Source organism: Onychomys torridus, chromosome 11, assembly GCF_903995425.1.
Source record: "Onychomys torridus chromosome 11, mOncTor1.1, whole genome shotgun sequence".
NCBI lineage: Eukaryota > Metazoa > Chordata > Mammalia > Rodentia > Cricetidae > Onychomys > Onychomys torridus.
The window spans coordinates 6,683,054-6,701,051 of record NC_050453.1 but is presented as its reverse complement, the minus strand read 5'-3'; the positions used below and the strand labels follow the sequence as shown (position 1 = coordinate 6,701,051).

The 17,998-nt window shown below is 43.4% G+C and overlaps 1 protein-coding gene across 2 annotated transcripts in view; it reads left to right on the top strand.

Annotated features, from left to right (window-relative positions):
- Ush2a (usherin) overlaps positions 1-17,998 on the top strand; it is a 701,257-nt gene that overhangs the window by 632,853 nt on the left and 50,406 nt on the right. For both annotated transcript variants that reach the window (XR_004946207.1, XM_036202543.1), the window contains exon 61: positions 15,163-15,390. Coding sequence is in view for 1 of the 2 variants with exons in the window: in XM_036202543.1 (XP_036058436.1) it covers positions 15,163-15,390 (228 nt within the window). In the remaining variant the exon portion in view is untranslated. The remainder of the gene's footprint in view (positions 1-15,162; positions 15,391-17,998) is intronic.

The window sequence follows — 17,998 nt, the reverse complement described above, 5'->3', positions numbered from 1 at the left end:
GTGTTGATATTTAAAGCCCAATGCTGCTGTGCTTCACTTGGGGACTTCACCTACATACACCTTCAGTGCTTGGTTTCCATCTCTCTGTATATGAGTTTTCTGAATGTGAGGAGTCTTGTTTCTTAGGAGTAGGATCTAGATGTGTGCACTCTGAGTTCCTTCTCCGCTCCTCTCAGTGCTCAGAGCTGTGCTAGGGAAGAAATAGCTATTAAAGTATCCACTGAGGCATCAGAGACCTTCAGGTCTTCAACTGATGTCAGCACTTTGGACAAAACACAAAGCCAAATTAAACAGCTGCTCCTCTGAGTCATTAGAACCCCAGGATTCCTTAGCAGCTCCCAGGAGGAAGGTCACACTGAAATCACTACTCTTGAGTGACAAAGGTAAGCTGGGAACTTTCAGAATGATCAGAACTTCTCAAAGTTCCTGAGGAAGTTAGTAACTGTTAGGAGCCAAGACTCAGAACAATTAGGTTATGTACCTAAAGTGTCCCTGGGGTGAGGGATGAAGCCAAGACCTGGGTTCCAGTCATTGCCATCAAGTAACTCTTGTTTTGTTGATGGTTCTAGAGTCTCAAAATTGCCTCTTCCACCAGATGTTAGTCACAGGACTTTAAGGGAACATTACTATTTCTTATGAAACAGGAATCTATTTTTATCTGTTTGAAAAATAAAAAAAGCAAAAATCATGAATTCTGGAACAATGAATTAAGCACCCAAAACACCAAATCCACAGCATGCCTTTTGTCCTCAGTGAGAACTTCTCTGCTCTGGTAAAACACCAAATCCACAGCATGCCCTCTGTCCTCAGTGAGAACTTCTCCCTGTTCTGGTGAAATATCAAAGAAAAATGTGTAAGTTGAAAACCATCTTGGATCTACCTATATGAGAGGAAAACCACAGTGAGTTCTCAAAACAAATATAAGTTGTTTTTATTTTTAATTGAGTATGCTTAGCTTAAGTACATTTTCTCTTAAGGTATAATGACTAAACTCTGATCATTCCCTTTTGTTTATTCATTTAAAACGCAAATAAAAGCAGATAATCAATAGATCATAAATTGAGGATTTACGAGTTAATAAGCTTGAGTCAATAGATATGCTATAACAAAGCTCTCAACGCTAAACCTGACATAATTTGCTTTACGCTAAGCTGGTTGACTTAATGCTTTAATTTAATTCCAATATTAACTGAAAAATCCAAAGAAAGGAGGAATTTTAAATCCTATTATATTAAAATATTTTTCAAGCAACAACTCAATATCACCATGCCACAACTGCTGGTATGTGCCACTGAAGTCTACCCAACCATCCAGGTCTAATGTTTGATGGACAGTTAACCCTTTAGAGCCTGGTACAAGTGAGCTACGGATGTTCTCAATGATTTCCTTTTGACAGCTCTTCTGTCAACCTCAACTGTCATATTTTTGTCTTTTATGCCTGATTCGTTGCCAAATTGTCAGGGATGTTGTTGTTGGTTTTGTGTGCATTTGTGTGTATTAAGGTGCTCGTGTATGTGTGTGTACATGTAGGTGTATTAGGGTGCTTGTATATGTGTGTGTACATATATATGTGTTAGGGTGCTTGTGTGTGTGTGTGTGTGTGTGTGTGTGTGTGTGCATGTATGTGAAGGCCAAAAGACAACCTTGGCTGTCACATCACAGGTGCCATCCACCTTGTTTTTGAGAATGTGTCTTTCTCTTGGTGGCCTACATCTCACCAAGTGGCTGGCTAGATGGTCAGCAGGCCCCAAGGATCCACCTTTCTTCACCCACCTAGTGCTAGGCTTATAATATAAGCATGTGTCACCACACCCAGAATTTTATAGGAGGGAATTGGGTTTGCAGGTCATGTACTTCATTGACAGCTCTCATCCCAGGCCCAGAATCCTTATGTCTAAAACAATCCTTCTCCTTGTCTTTATTTATTGTACTGCCTGACCCCTCAGAAGGGAAAAGGCTGTAGGCAAGCCTGGCTCACACGACAGTAAGAAGGCCTTTCTTGATTTGCTGAAAGGAAGATGTGACACACCATAGCTTTGCCTTACAAAGTCTGGTGTCATTAGTGGAGACAGTAAGAGGTATGAAGTCATATCCCAAATGCCTGCAAGGTCATGAGCACAGACTCTCTAGTCTGAATGCCCCCCATCAAATCCTGATTCAGCCCTGATAATTTGATGAGCATGGACAGTTTGCTTCAACTACCTTCTCATCCATCTTCTTCCTGAAAATGAAATGAAGATAATGTCTCTCTCTCTCTCTCTCTCTCTCTCTCTCTCTCTCTCTCTCTCTCTCTCTCTCTCTCTCCCTCCCTCTCTCTCTCTCTCCTCATGTGTGTATGAGCATGTGTGTGTAATATATATACATATATGTGTATGTATGTATGTATGTATGTATATATAACTTGGAAAGCTCTGTGTGTTTTAACCCTTTAAGACAAAATACTTTGTAGGGAAAGAATTCAGAGGATAAAGAACTTACACTGTGAGAGGTTTTGAGAGCATCAGTACTAGTCACTGGTTACAGGGGTCAGATGTATCTTTCAGAGCAGCTGTTCCTGCTAGCCTAACACCTGAGGATCCATTCTCCACCCCCACAAGTCATTGAGTTTCCTGTGTCGATTTGGTTTTGATTAGCATCCTGGCTGTCACACTCTGATCAAGTAGCAGTATGCTCTGGTTGTCTCTCAACCAGCCTTGTGGTCCCATGAGTGTTGTGACCAAAGAACAAGTCCAGTCACTCTGTCAAGTGAACTCATGCACTGGTGCGGCTGGGGGTCCCTTCTCTGTTTGAGAAGGATAGTCAGTAAATCACATGGTTATTTTAGGGTAAACTTTTCCCACTACATTTCTCCAGCTCTGAAATCATGGGCGTCCCACTCTCTCTTGTGCTACGGGTGACAGTTGTCATGTGCTTGTCCTCACTGATGCCTGCACAGACTTGATCAGTGCCGAGCATACACACTTCAGCTGAGCCGTGCCCACTGCGGGACTACTGCGCGCATTGCACTTAATTACCACTCTCTTCAGAGAGGTGATGCTAGCATTCACATTAAAAGCTATCATAAACACAGAAGAGGCCAGAATCAGCCACACTGTGTGTGACTTTTTTAAAATACAATACCTACGTTCATAGAAGCTTAAATTAAGAGGCTCAACAAAGATAAGATTTAAAACTCTAAAGTTTTATATTTTCATTTAATTAGAAATACGTTTTCTCCTCTTAGGGATATATAAATCTTAGGGCTATATAGTTGTTTTGTTTTTATCAAGGAGTTTTTTTTATAGATGGATTAGAAAACATTAGCTTTATGCCATAATATTCTTTTTTTTTTTCAAAACTGCTAGCATATTGCCAATAAGATAATGTATTTAAATAAAAGATAATTTATGCGTCCAGCAGACATCTATTGAGCACCCATATGGTGCTAAGAACATTCTGTATCCTCCATCTCTGTCCTCTAAGACTCAAGACCTAGTCGGAAGAAAAGACAGGAAAAAGATCATGATAACACAAAGTAAGAGCAAGCGGAGAGAGAGGAAGTGACTCTGTCTGGGGAGTCAAACTTCCAAATGGAACTGGCATTCAATTTGTGTTTTTGAGGTGGTGAGGAGTTCCTAAGCATGAAAGGGCCCTCTGAATTCGGCACACTGTGTACAAATGCAAAGCTCCATCGGAGTGCTCTGAGTCAAAGGGCAGGGGTGCATGGTGAGCAGGGAGAGCCTGAAGGAGCATGGTGAGCAGGACAGAGCCTTCAGAAAGAGGCAGGCTGCAGGAGTATTGCTGAGGCCATGGAGTTGGGACCTCCTGTGCTTCCTGACCAGATCTGGTTCAGCATTCCTCCACCTTGCAAATGATAGATTCGACTTTGATCCCTCTACTTGACCCTGACAATGAAGTAGACTCTAGAAGCAATGAGTTTTGTGTCTAGGAACCATTTTAAAGTCCCAGGACGGAGCCTTAGCTGCTTCCACCTTCTGATGCTAGGGAAGCAGAGATGATTCAAACAAACAAACAAACAAGCCCACTCAAAGCAGGAAATGAGCCTCTCTTATATAGATGGGGTTACAGAAAATAGAGTAATAGAGTAACACCAAAGACCAGCAGACTCGACAGTCCTCAAAATGGAAAAGCTGTCACCTGACTCAAGAGCATTTGCTTCTAGTGAAGTGTTCGGACTCCCTCGGATGAAACACTAATAGCCATGGAATATTTTCTACACTCTGATATTTTGTTATCAGCCTGAGCCGACTCACAGCCACCTAAGTGCATTTGTCTCAAAGGACCCGGATGATCGCTTTGGGCCTGAATGAGATGGTGCCACTCCCTGGCTTTCCCACAGAACCTGGAACCAACTCAGCCCACAGGGTTCACACATCTGACCACTGCCCATCACTTTGACCCTCTCTTGTTAACTCAGCACACCTTCCTGTCAGCTAACGGCCAAGCTTGGTCCCACCTTAGAGCAGTAAGCAATTCCTTTCTGCATCTGTGTGTTTCCCTTGGTGCCTCGCTAGGTTGGAATCCTGTGTTCTCTCCTGAGCATAACTTCCTCAAGGACCTTCCTTACCTGCTAAACCAGTGACCTCACTGGCCTGTCCCTGTTACACAAGGCCAGACACCATGTGGTACCTCTCACTGTCTCATTCTCTTCAGGATTTCCTGCAGTGCCCTTGTGATGCCCTCCTCCCCCTGTCCTCCCCCTCCCCTCCTCCCTCTCCCTCTCTCTTCCTCTCTCTTCCTGTCTCCATCCTTTTTCCTTCCTCTTCTCTTTCCATTCCCCTCATGGTAACATGGAACTGAATGAGCTTGTCCTTGTTTCCTGGGATTTCTTCTGAAATTAGGAGGATGTCATACATCAGTAAGCTCTTGAATGTCTATTCAGTTACAGTTGCATAAATACTGCACACTGGCTGGGGTAACTCTCTTCCATCTTTGTTATCTACAGTTCTTCTAGCTTCCTGTAGAACAGATTATCAGGGTGGAAATGCTGGGTCACAGACGATGCACACTTTTAATTTTGATAGATCAGAAGCGCTGCTTTTTAATATTTAGTGTGACTGATTTGCCACTTTAAAATTTAATTATCACAAATTTAATTTTTTTCATCTTCCCCTTTGACAAATGTGCCATTTCCAGCCATTCTTTTTTTCCTCAGTGTTTTTATGGTGTTTTATGGTAATGGGACATCATTGTACATATTGTAAGGATTCTAGTTTTTGCTTTATTGATTGATACAGCCAATTTTCCAGTAAAGAAAGTATCTGTGAGTTGAATCTTTATCTTCTACTGACCCCCTCACTGTGAAATGAATGATGCACTTGGAGAGAGAGGACACGCTCTCTCCCTTACCATCCTTCTTCTCTCTGTGTAGGGCAGTTCCTAACCCTGCGGCCCTCCAATACAGTTCCTCATGTTGTGGTGACCACCAATCATAAAATTATTTCTGCTGCTACTTCATAACTGTAATTTTGCTGCTGGTAAGAATCATAATGTAAATATCTGTTATGTGAGATATCTTATATGTGACTCCTGTGAAAGGGTTGTTCCACCCCAAAGGGGTCATGGCCCACAGGTTGATAAATGCTGGTGTAAATGTTTGAACAAGCGAAAGCATCAAGGAATGCACAGGTCTAACTGCTGAATGTTTCAAGTCAGAAACGTATAATAGTTACAGTCAAGGGCCCCTTCCTAGACTAGAATAGCATACTTCACAGTCATGAGGGAAGGGGTCCTGTGCCTATACATTCTTTAGGCCTTGACCTGAATTCTGTAGCATTGGTGTCAGTGCTAAGAATGCTTTGGTATTGCATGGCCTGTGAGCTAGCCTTGCTCCCCAGCCATCAGCGGTTACTCTAACCTCTTCTGGGTACTTTGCAGATGTTTGATCTTTGCAAGATGCTGGGGCAAGGGTGTGGCTAGCTCCACACAGATGTGTGCCCAATGCAGGAAAGTCCAAACGGGCACGTGTGATTCCAAAGAGGACAGAACATGCAGTTTTCTATCTTCCCAAAACTCATTTTCTGTCTTTACTCATGTGTGTGTCTGTCTGTGTGTCTGTGTGTGTATCTGTCTGTCTGTCTATGTGTGTATGTGTTTGTCTGTCTGTCTGTCTATGTGTGTCTGTGTCTGTCTGTCTATGTGTGTGTGTAACTGTGTGTGTCTGTCTACCTGTGTGTCTCTGTGTATGTCTGTCTGCCTCTCTCTCTCTCTCTCTCTTTCTCTCTCTCTCTCTCTCTCTCTCTCTCTCTCTCTCTCTCTCTGTGTGTGTGTGTGTGTGTGTGTGTGTGTGTGTGTGTGTGTGTGTTAGGGAGTTAGGAGGACTTTAACACACACACACACACACACACACACACACACACACACACACACAGAAAGAGAGAGACAGAGAGGTGTGTGTGTATACACATGCTTGCCCATACAGACACCTTTGGAGGCCAGAGGTTGGTCCTGGCTGTCCTCAATTACTTCTTCGCCTTATTTTCCTGAGCCAGGGTTTCTCAATGAATGCAGAACTCTTTGTTTTGGATAGACCAGTCAGCTGAGGTGACAGTGTACACGGCCACTCCTGGGTCTTGTCTTCCAGGAGATCTCACCTCAGGTCCTTCCTCACACTGCAGCAAGCACTGCACCGAACTCTCTCGGAAGACATGTTTTGTTTGGCAGGAGTTTTCTTTTTTTTTTTTTTTTTTTTTTTCAGTTCTTTGAGAATTTCATACAATGCATTTTGACCATATTTACCCCTCCCCTGGCTCCTGCCAGATCCACCGCCTCCCCTACCCACCCAACTTTGTGTCCTCCTTCCCACCCCATCCATCAGATCCAATCTGTGCTGCCCATGTGTGGCTTTCTAATGGGTGTGGTCAATCTACCAGTGATAATATTCCTTTTGTTGTTTTATGATTATAAAAGTTTACCTTATAATATATCTTTTTTTACTTATTATTTATCCTATGTGTCTTTTATATCATGTATCTTGATCTCATTCATTTCCCCATCCCTTCACATCTGCCCTCCGCCCCTGCACACCTTCCCCCCCAAAAAAAAATTTAGAGAAAAAAATTAAAAATATAGTCATGGAAGCTGCAGTGTGACACAGTGAGTCACACAGTAAACCCCTTTGGTCCATATATCATTACTTGCAAGTATCCATTGCAAAGTCATTGGTCTGGTTCGAGGCCTCTCGTTTCTATTACACCTTCAATGCTGGGACCTCACTGAGACTCTTCTTGATATCCTGCTGTTGCCCTGTGTTGTGGAGATCCTGTAGCTTTGGGTCTGCAGGACCAGTCCCTTCACATGCTCCAGCAGATCATAGATGGAGTGGATGTTGGGGCAGGCCAAGTCATCACTCTGGTTCTGGGCCTGGGCAGCTGCAGGGTTGGTCTATCTACCAGTTCTCACCACCAGAGGGAGCTTTCCAGCACTGCCCAGCTAATTCACCTCTTGCATCAATGAGCAAGGGGTGAGGCCAGTTCTGCTGCTCTCCAGATCTCAAGGTCAGCTCTCCCACACCTACACCACTAGAGCCAGCTCTGTTGTATTGCCCAGGGAGGTACAGGGGCCACTCTCTCAAGTGCTCAGTGGCAATATTCTTAAAGAAACTGGCTCTCCTCCCAGCAGCTTCTGGTCCAGCAGCTCCTCAGCTAGGGGTGAGACTTTGTATCCACCTCCCCTCTCCATGCTGGGATTTGGTCTGGCCTGAACTTGCACAAGGTTTGTGCATGCTGTCACAGCCATTGTGAGTTCATATGTGCAAAAGCCCTGTCCTGTTTGGAAGACATTCTTTCCTTGTATTTACTCACTACCTCTGATGCCCATAGTCTCCACCATGATCCCTGGGCCTTGGAGAAGAGAGTGCAGTACAGATACTACATTGGGAGATAATCATTCTATAGTCTCTTGTTCTCTGTACCTTGGCCAGTTGTTGGTCTCTGTGTTAGTTGCCATCTACTACAAATAGAAACTTCTCTAATGAGGTGTGAGAAAACATAATCTATGGATATAACAATAAATCAAAAGTCCATTGAATACTATGTCCACTTAGCTAGGAGCCTGTGACCTGTCTAGTCACAGGTTCTTGTGCCTACAGCTGTGACTGGTATAGGTTTCATCATGTGAAGCAGGGCTTCAATCCAATCAGAAGGCATTTGGTTACTCCTGTGACATTCATACCACTCTTGCATCAGTGGGCATGTCTTGCCAGGCCACTCATTCTTGCAATTTTTTGGTTTCACAGCTCAGTAAGACTTTTAAAAGGTATCTTTAAATTTATTTCCTTGATAATTTCTTAAAATATATAATGTGGTTTGATCATATTCACCCCTCATTCCTCTTACCCCTTCTTCCCAATCGGTCATCCTCCTACTTTTATGTCTTTATGCATTTCAGCCCCTGAGTTTGATTAGGGTTGCTTTCATGTGCACAGATGTAGGGTTCTCTGCTAGAGCACAGTATGTCAAGGTACTCTGCAGGAGTGGAGAAGGCTGTTCCCAGAAGTCATGGATTATTAAACAAAATCCCAGTGCCAACAAAACAGTACAGGCTGTTGACATAGCTCTTGCTTTCCCACCACAGCTAGATGGTGAGACTGCACATGCTCTGGTTGCAGAACATAAAAACAATCACACGGGGTTGAGGATTTAGCTCAGTGGTAGAGTGCTTGCCTAGCAAGCACAAGGCTCTGGGTTCAATCCTCAGCTCGAGAGAGAGAGAGAGAGAGAGAGAGAGAGAGAGAGAGAGAGAGAGAGAAATCACACAGGAACTTGTTGGAAACACATTTTGTTGTTGTTTCTAAAAACTAATTACAAAGTTTTGAAGTAGATGGTTTAGCAAAGGTTTTCCAGCCTTTCACCCAGGAAGTCATTCTCTGGTTGCCTGATAGGGTGGTGAGCTCTTCTTACCAGCTGAGGAGCAGCTGAGTTACATCCTCATCTGTCTACAGCACTACAGGGCAAAATGTTCAAGTGTGCACACTCTGCATCAACTGTAGTGCAGAACTCTTTGCAGACAATCATTTCTTATATGTTTTTGGTCTAAAGTCACTTCCTGGTGACACCCAGAGCACTCCCTCCCCAATTCTGCCACCCATCCTCCTCAGCTTACCCTCCACCATCCTTCCTGACTGGCCACTCAGTAGCCTCTAGTGAGACTCCTCTTCTTTCCTGTCCAGAATTCAACACCACTTGCAATCTGCATCTTCTCCAAAGTTTCACCTCCTCTCTCAAAAAGGCCCTCTGTGTTTTCCTCACAATGGCAGAACCAGGTTCAGAATTGTGCGCATCTCTTCAGTGTGGGCCAGCTCCACACAATTCTAAGATATTCAGAATCCAGTCCATTTGTTTTCCATCCATGGTCCATCTCTAGAAAGTCTTTTGTGCACAAAAGGCTCAAAATGTTTAAAGAATACAGGGCCAATGAGACAGCTCAAAGGGCAAAGACACCTTCTGTAGGACCTGATGACCCTGCTTAGGTCCTCAGGATCCACATGGTAGAAGGAGAGAACCAACTCCCACAGGTTGTCCACTGACCACCACCACAATCACCATCACACACACACACACACACACACACACACACACACACACACACACACACACACACAAGAGAGACAGCAAACAAGAGAGACAGAGCGAGATGGGGGGGGGCACAGAGAAACAGACAGACAGACAGATTGCTGTGGATATCACTCTGTATGCTGTGAATGTGTTGCTCTGATTTGGTTGATAAATAAAATGCTGATTGGCCAGTAGCCATGCAGGAAGTATAGTGTAAGCAGGATAAGCAGAGAGGAGAATTCTGGGAACATGAAGGCTGAGTCAGGAGTCACCAGCCAGACACAGAGGAAGCAATATGTGAAGGCAGAACTGAGAAAAGATACCAAGCCACGTGACTAAACATAAATAAGAATTACAGGTTAGTTTAAATGTAAGAACTAGTCAGTGGTAGGCCTGAGCTAATGGCCGAGCAGTTTTAATTAGTATACGCCTCTGTGTGTTTACTTGGTGTGGGACCGTGGGAGCTGGATGGAACCAGGAATACTTCAGCTACAACAGACACACAGAGGGAGAACAAGTTTTTAAATGTAACTTTAACAGCATTTAAGTCTTGAATGGAGCTGCTCACTGACAATGCTGTGGGTTTCTCTCACCATCTAGGCAGCTCCAACTCACTACATAGTGACAGCACCTTGCACACACACATGAAACCACATTCCAGGAGACTAGGATGTATCTTGATTTCCTTTCTTGTGCTGTGAATTGATTTTTGATTTACAACAGTTTTGCATGCATGTGGAACAACATCCATAAATGTCTTCTCCTGCCTTCACAGAGCAGAGGAGGCTGTAATGACGTTGATGTGTATGTGAAATCAGTAGAAATTTCCTGATAAAGTTGCCACTTCTCGGCCTTGGAAGTCTTAGCCTGGCTTAATTATCCAAGGTTGAAATGTTGCTAATGAGTGGTAAAGACATCATCTCTTAAGACTGATTTCACTCATGCAAAATAAATACTACATGCAAATATGTTCATCAACCTTTGAGGAACTCAAATGTTACTTTTCTAAATGGAAAAGAAAAAGGGGGAAAAAGGCCCCACAGAACTGACAAATCAGATTATATGGACTTAAGAAAACTGGAAAAATATTTTGTGAGCATCAGAGCATAGAAAAGGCATCCAGTTGACCACAACTGCTCCCTCTAAACTCAAGTCTTTAGGAAATAGTACAGGGGGCCCAGATAGCGTCTCATGCTTCTGTCTTCTTAGTCTGAGACTCAAGCTCCCATCCATAGCTTTTCCTTGAGTTTGCCATAATAAGAAAGAAAAATGTAGCTGAGAAAGAATCTATGAGGTCAGCATGTTTTAATATGGGTTGGTCTGAAATTCTCTTTGTGCCTCACATGTGTGTGTGGATGTACATGTTGTGATCATGTGTGTTGAAGCCAGAGATCAACACAGGGCATCTACTTTGATTATGCTCCACCTTCTTTTCTCAGGCAGGGTCTATCACTGAACTTGGGGCTAACAGACTCAGCAAGGCTGGCTGGACAGTAGGTCCAGGGATCTTCTTGTTTCCAGCTCCCCAGCCCTGGGACTGTGCACATGTACCTCCCACACAGCACTTTCTGCAGTGCTAGGGTTGAACCCAGGTCCTCATGCTGACACAGAGTGCTCTCCCCAGCCCTTTCAAAGCCACTTTTTCTCTGGGATTTTGCATGGATGAGAACTGAGAGGTGAAGGACACCCCCCCACCACCGGATGATCTCTATGTATAAGCCAGAACTGATCCACTTTAGGATAAGGAGCCAAGGAAAGTGAGAATAACAAATACAAGGCAAAAGCTGAAGAAACCCCATTGACTGGGAATGAAGTGAATGGTGCCCACGAAGATTAGCCCTTTTCCAAATTATAGTAAGCGCTCATAATACTCCTTGATGGGCATAGCAGCCCCCGAGCCCCACCACGTTGGCTTCATTACTGCAAGGAGCCTCAAGAAGCTCCTTACAGCTGAGGTAGATGGGCTTAGTGAAAATGCACCACAAAGACCAGAGGGAAAGCTCTGGAAACTGCTGGATCATCAGATCAATAGACTCAAAGGTGACTAAGTTGGGTTGCTTTCTGCAGTTTAAACATTTGTGCAGGGACTATCCCCATGCAGCCTTTTATTGACAGCTACAGATCAATGGTAATTTTTGATCATTTTCAACCTACATAAACCTATTGACCCCTTGGCCACCTTTGGGGCATTTCAAGTCGTCAAAAGTAATCAGAGGAGATGGTGTAAAATTGTCAGACTGCTGAAGACTCCAAGTAGTTTCATGTGTCCACAAGAGCAGAGTTGAGAGGTTAAGATGTAGTTCAAATTGGCAGCAGAACCTCCATGGCCAAGCATTCCAGAGGGTCCTGCCTTATGCCTCATAAATGACACACTGATTTGTATCCCAGCTCTGACATGTCTGCATATAAATTTTAAAAAGTAAAAGAGACTGAATCTCATCGGAACTACTAGGTGGGGAGATTAGTTCCAGTAAAAAATTTCTTACCACCTTCTTCTACTGAGTTACTCTCTTCATCTGCTGAAGAGTTACAAAAGCAGATAAACTTCTATAATAAAGACTATGGGAAGGTTACCAATGTAGACAAGGGTGGGCTAAGAAGAGGGGACGGGAGTATGAATTGATAACCCAGAGGTGAGTGATACAATATAAGTAGCTCAAAAGAAGCACTAGGGACGGGTTGTCACTCAAACGGTAGAGAGCTTACCTTACATACAGGAAGTCTAGGTTTCAACCCAGCACCACATGAAAGAGAGTGTGACGGTGTGTGCTCCCATCACTCAAGCTTGGGAGGTGGGCACAGAATTTAAGGTTCAAGGTCATTCTCTGTTACATAGCAAATCCAAAGCCAGCCGTGGATACATGAAACCCTGCCTCAAACAACAAACACAAAGTTTAAGTTTAATGATTAAAACAATAGGAGAGGATCATGAAGTGGGAGAGGATACAATAATGAAAATAAAAAACAAAGGAGAAAAAAGTGCCCAGTTGAAAACATCCAAAGAGGAAAAGGAGAAGGGGGGGCAAATATAAAACCTGGAAAACATGAGGGAAAGCAAGAAGAGTGAAGGGGGCCTCTTCAGAAACAACAAGTAGCAAAAAAACTGTTCTTTGGTAAAACGTGGTTGTATTTATATACTGTAAGGTAAATGTAAGCCAGATTAAGAAAAACACTATTACAATCTTTACAGGACCACACCTTGAAACATCTGTGCCAGACATGCAGGAGCTTGAACTTGAGACACACAGGCTGCATTTCTCCTTTAGATGGTGGAGGTTTTGAGGCGGGGGCGTTTTGAAGACTTTCGCTTTCAAGGATCTGAGCCATAAATGTTTATTAAAGGAATCTATAATGAAATCAGTTCTGTTATTTTTTTAATGGTTGCCAGGAGTATGTTGGAAGCTAGAACAGCCGGTTGTTAATCATTAAGTACTCATGTTACAAAAAGTGTTTGATAGTATTGCCACCTAGGGGCTGAATGGAAGTCTCTGCTAGGAAATAAACCATAATGGAGCAGGTGCCACTATTGACAATATACATACGGTTTTGCTTTATAGCCCACATGCTTTTCCAGTTTCTTGTGACAAAAACTGTCTCTAAGTGTGCCCCAGCAGCCCACTTTCTTATCCATAATCTGTTAGAGGTGATTCCGGTTCACTTTGGGGCCTTTGCTTTTATTGGCATCTATTACCAAATCTTCTGAACAAAGAATTATTCTTTTTTGCATTATTAATCTTACCCATGTTTGCCCTATTTCCAGAGAAAAGAAATCATTTGTCAGAAAAGAATGTTTGTAATCAGGACTGGAAGCATTGTCGGATTTAATATTCATTGTGGTCATCCTGGTTCGATGCTATATTTATCTAAAAGACCAATCCAATGTTGTGGAGAAATAAGTTTTTAAATATTCATGATCTAACTTTTAATATTTTAAAAAAGAGAAATTAATATTTCTGTAAAATTTGTTTCAGAGTCTGGCCGCTTAGCAAATGTTTAAATATTAAAAGATTTCAGGAGGTTAGCGTGTAATATCATAATGGGGCATACTGAAACAGGAAAATTGACTTCATGAGTCTCAGATCCATAAAGGAAATTGTATTTCCTCTGTCCAGGTTTCTCACAGAATAAAAGAGATAACTCAGTCAAAAACTTAAAATCAAGAATGTGAGAAAAGAACCAAAAAATATATCTGCAGTCTTTTGGTTGTGTATATTTTTCAGCTTCATCCAAAATGACATTTGGAAGATTCCAAATTAAGGGGAATTACTTCCTCATAACTGTGCCTATATTCTTAGCCACCTACCCTGGGAAATAACTTCCTCTCCCTACCTTGGCCCATCAAGAAAAAGAAACACTTGGTAGACTACCAATGTCACATTTAAACATCTAATAAACCCAATCATTACAAGTAAATATCACTCAGTCAAAACTTAGTTATGATTGTTCATATTCAGTGGTTATGGTCCACAATAAAAATACCCCCTCTCTAAACCTGTGTGTGTGTGTGTGTGTGTGTGTGTGTGTTCTCGTGCATATATTGCTACCCCTGTTGCAGGCATAATTCTTACCTTAAACAGACATATCTACCCAGCCCAGACTGGCAAGAGCACCCCAGGGCCTCTCAGAATGTTAAGATTCTTAGTTCCAGTTAAGTTATGCAAAATATGTTAAATGTCTCTCTCTGAGCCACAAACAAACAAACAAACAAAGTAATTCTGCTATCCCTTTCTTCTTTTAGATCAACAAAGGCGAAATTCTCAAAGCCCAGATAACAGTCACTTTGGGTACACTTCATGGTTTTAGTTACGCTGCTTCTAACAAACAGGAATAATTTCACATTTACATTAATAACAGGCTTCTCCGAGGGTGTTTGTACATTTATAGTTCAATGGGTTCATTGCTGTTTTCTTGTGTTTGTTTTATCAAATTTGTAAGATATAAATGCACAGCCACACAGTGGGAGAGGCTGGGGAGAGGAGGGTCTCATGTATAAATAAGCAGCATTGCAGATTAGAGGTTTAGGATTGTTCCTGCTAAGTCTCACAAAGCCTTCCGATTAACCTGCTGGATGCAACTTGAGGCCACTGATCTTTGTTAAGCGAAATGCAGTTCTCATCATGGGTACCACAATGTGTAGCTTTCAAGCTCTGAAAATCCACAGGTCCCATCTGATACAACTTTTTCACATGTCTGAAATCATTCATTAGTTCAGTGGTTTCCAACCTTCCTAATGCTGTGACCCTTTAATATAGTTTCCCATGTAGTGGTGACCCCAACCATGAAATTATTGCATTGCTACTTCATAACTGTAATTTTGCTACTGTTATGAACTATAATGTAAATATCTGATATGAGACCCATGTGAAAGGGTTGTTTGACCCCACCCCCTAACAAGGTTGTGAGAAGTTGGGAACCATTGCATTAGTTGATGTATTCAGTATGAACAAGAGCAAGCAGAAAGAACACTCAGTCTCCTCAACACCAGTTCAAACCTTTGCTGTGTATCTATGCCATTGTTAATGCCATGCATCCTGACATGGCCATGCAGTCCAGAGAATAACCTTCTATTGGCTTCTAAAGGATACCTAATTTGCCAACTCTCTTACAGGGAATAAGCCATGAAGCCCATCTTTTTGGGTTAGAACCATTCACAACATACCACATGGGCGTGGTCGCTGTGAACAGTGCAGGACAAGTGTCAAGCCCCTGGACTCTGATTAAAACTTTAGAATCTTCCCCAAGTGGACTGATCAACTTCACAGTGGACCAGAGAGATAATGGCCGGGCTTTGCTGCTCCAGTGGTCGGAGCCAGTGAGAACCAATGGAGTGATCAAGGTAGAGTCCATCCTGCATGGGAAATCACACAGGTCATCTTCTAGATAAACAGATGCACCCTGACATGCCATCAGGTCACTGGGAAGCTGGTTTAATTCTCCTTGATGGCTCCTCTAGGCACTTCAGCCTAGATCAGTGAAGAACAGCTGGGGAGAGGGGCCTGTTATGGGCCCAGCAGTGTGCTAAGATTACCTCATTTAATCCACACATCAACCCCACTAGGTGGGGCCCACTAAACTTCATGAGGCTCATAAAGGTTAAGTAGATGCTTCAGGCAATATTGCCAAAGATAGGGTGGGATTTGAAGCCAAGATGTCCCCAAAGCTCTGAACTCTGGATGACCCTGACCTTCCTGCCTCCTCAGCTGCCTACTTTAGGTTATTTCCTTAAGCCTTACCTAATTTACTAAGGAAGATGGATCTGTCTCCTAACTCCTTGACTTTCACACGTAGCCATGAAAACTAGCCTTTCAATGTCACATGTAAAGCCTAGCTTCACCAACCTGGGGGTGTAAAGGAGGTAGAATTCCCACAAACAGCCCATACTTTGAAGCTTTAAACCCTTCTCACATGAGGTAGACCCACGTCTTTTTATGTTCTTCCCAGGGCTGGCAGTGATTATCTACCACTTCTTCCCTTTGGCTTTCCCTCTTCAGTCCCTCCACAGGTCAGGATGGCAGAATCCCCAGCTCCAGCTACTGTAGCCAGTGCCTGCTCCTATCGCTCTCCCCAGATGGTGGAGATGCCCCTGCCAAGTCCACGTGGAACAGTTAAGACTAAACTTCACCTCCTCAGCCCTGTAAGAAGAATGAGACAGGAAATAACATCCATAGCTCAGGCCTCCTCCAGAGCCAGCTCCAACCTCTTGAGCTTTCTCTGGGCTGCCTCTCAGCTTAACTGGAGGCCCTGCAGCCAAGAACAGAGACTCAGACGCAAGCCACATCCCTCCAACAGGCGTCAGACAAACCCTCCCCCAGGGCAAGAGACCTAAATCCCCAACCTTAAATCTTGAATCTCAGCTCAGGCCCTCCCAGGCACCAGAGCTTCCCCCTCCATGCATCAAAGCTCTCTCTGTGTTTATTGCCCCTCTGAGAGACAGCTTCTCCTGAGAATGATTGACAGGAGGAATATTGACTCCCCTTCCCTTCATCTGCATTTCACCAAATATTTATTGAGCTTCTACTAAGTGCCATGCACTTATTCAAGAGAGAACAAGACAGAAAAGGCTCCTGCTGTCAAGGCCCTTACATGGGTATGAATAAATGCAGGGAGAGTGTCGAGTCAAAGAGGGACAGAGGCATAAACAGTAAGCTGGTAAATAAACAGCAAGGGAATTTCAGAGAGCCATGGATGCTATAAAGAAAATTAAATAGAGTCATGTAATTATGCCTGCTCAGGCTATTTTAAAATGGATAATCATTTGAATTGAGTTGACATTTGAGCTGAGCCCTGGATGACAAGACAGAGGCAGTCATGTGAAGATATGGGGGCAAAATGTTCCAGACAAAATGAACAGCAAATGCAAGGCCCTAAGGCACAAATGACCTTGGTGTGCTCAAGAAAATGGAAGAAAGCCTGTGAGGATGAAGCCTCGAGAAGGAGGAAAAGATGGCACCAAGGGAGACTTGAGGCAGGGTGGCCCCAACCTTGTGGGCTGTGACAAGGAGCAGGGAGATTGTTCAGGGTTCAATGAAACATTACTGAAGGCTTTAATCAAACTTCTCACTCCGGCTGCACACTGCTGACCTGTGAGAGGCTAGTAGAATTTAGAGCCTATTGGAGAATTCAGGGCAGAATTCAAATGAGATGGTTCAAATCAGAGTGGACATTATGAAGTCAAGAAATATGGGGGTGTTGGAAATGTATGTAGAAGGTAGAGATGAGATTTTGTTAATGGGCCAAATATGAGGATATGAGGCATGAAGTAAAGAGAGGTGGTGACTCTTCAGATTGTCTTCCGGGTTTTGACCCTGAGCTAATTGGGAAGGGAAAGTTAGAAGAGGAACGGGTTTGAGGGACAAGTAGATAGTGAGTCCAAGTTCAGAACGCCACAAGAAGATGCCAACGAGCTATGTATCCACAGCCTGTTAGTGGGCAGCTGTTTTTAAGACCTTGGTGATGGACAAAATCACCATGGAAAGAACATAGGCAGTGATGAAGAGATCTGGAGGTCAAGCCCTAGGGTGCCATGAATTTGGAGGTCATGAAGAGGAAAAGTAGTCAGGGGAGAATGAAATGAGACACAAGATGTTGAAGGAAGGGTAGATGAGCAGTGCACACCACACATGAGGAGGACGTGAGTAGTCACGTGTCACATCTCAATGCTGGACGCTATTAAGATGGCAAGTGGCATGAGAATGGAGATGTGGACCTGGACTGGGGAAGAGCAAGGTCACTGGAACCTTGGCAGTAAGCTCACGTGCTAGAGAAAGACAGCTGAGCCAAGTGGCTTTTAGAAAAGATGGTGACCAAGAAAGGGACGGTGGCAGCTCTCTGAAGAAGCTTAGGTGGGAAGGACAGCAGAGAAATGGGATGGTAGCCAGGAGACTGGGGTGCTGAAACTTATGTCAAAATCAATGAGATACTAGAGCACACTGAAACACTAATGG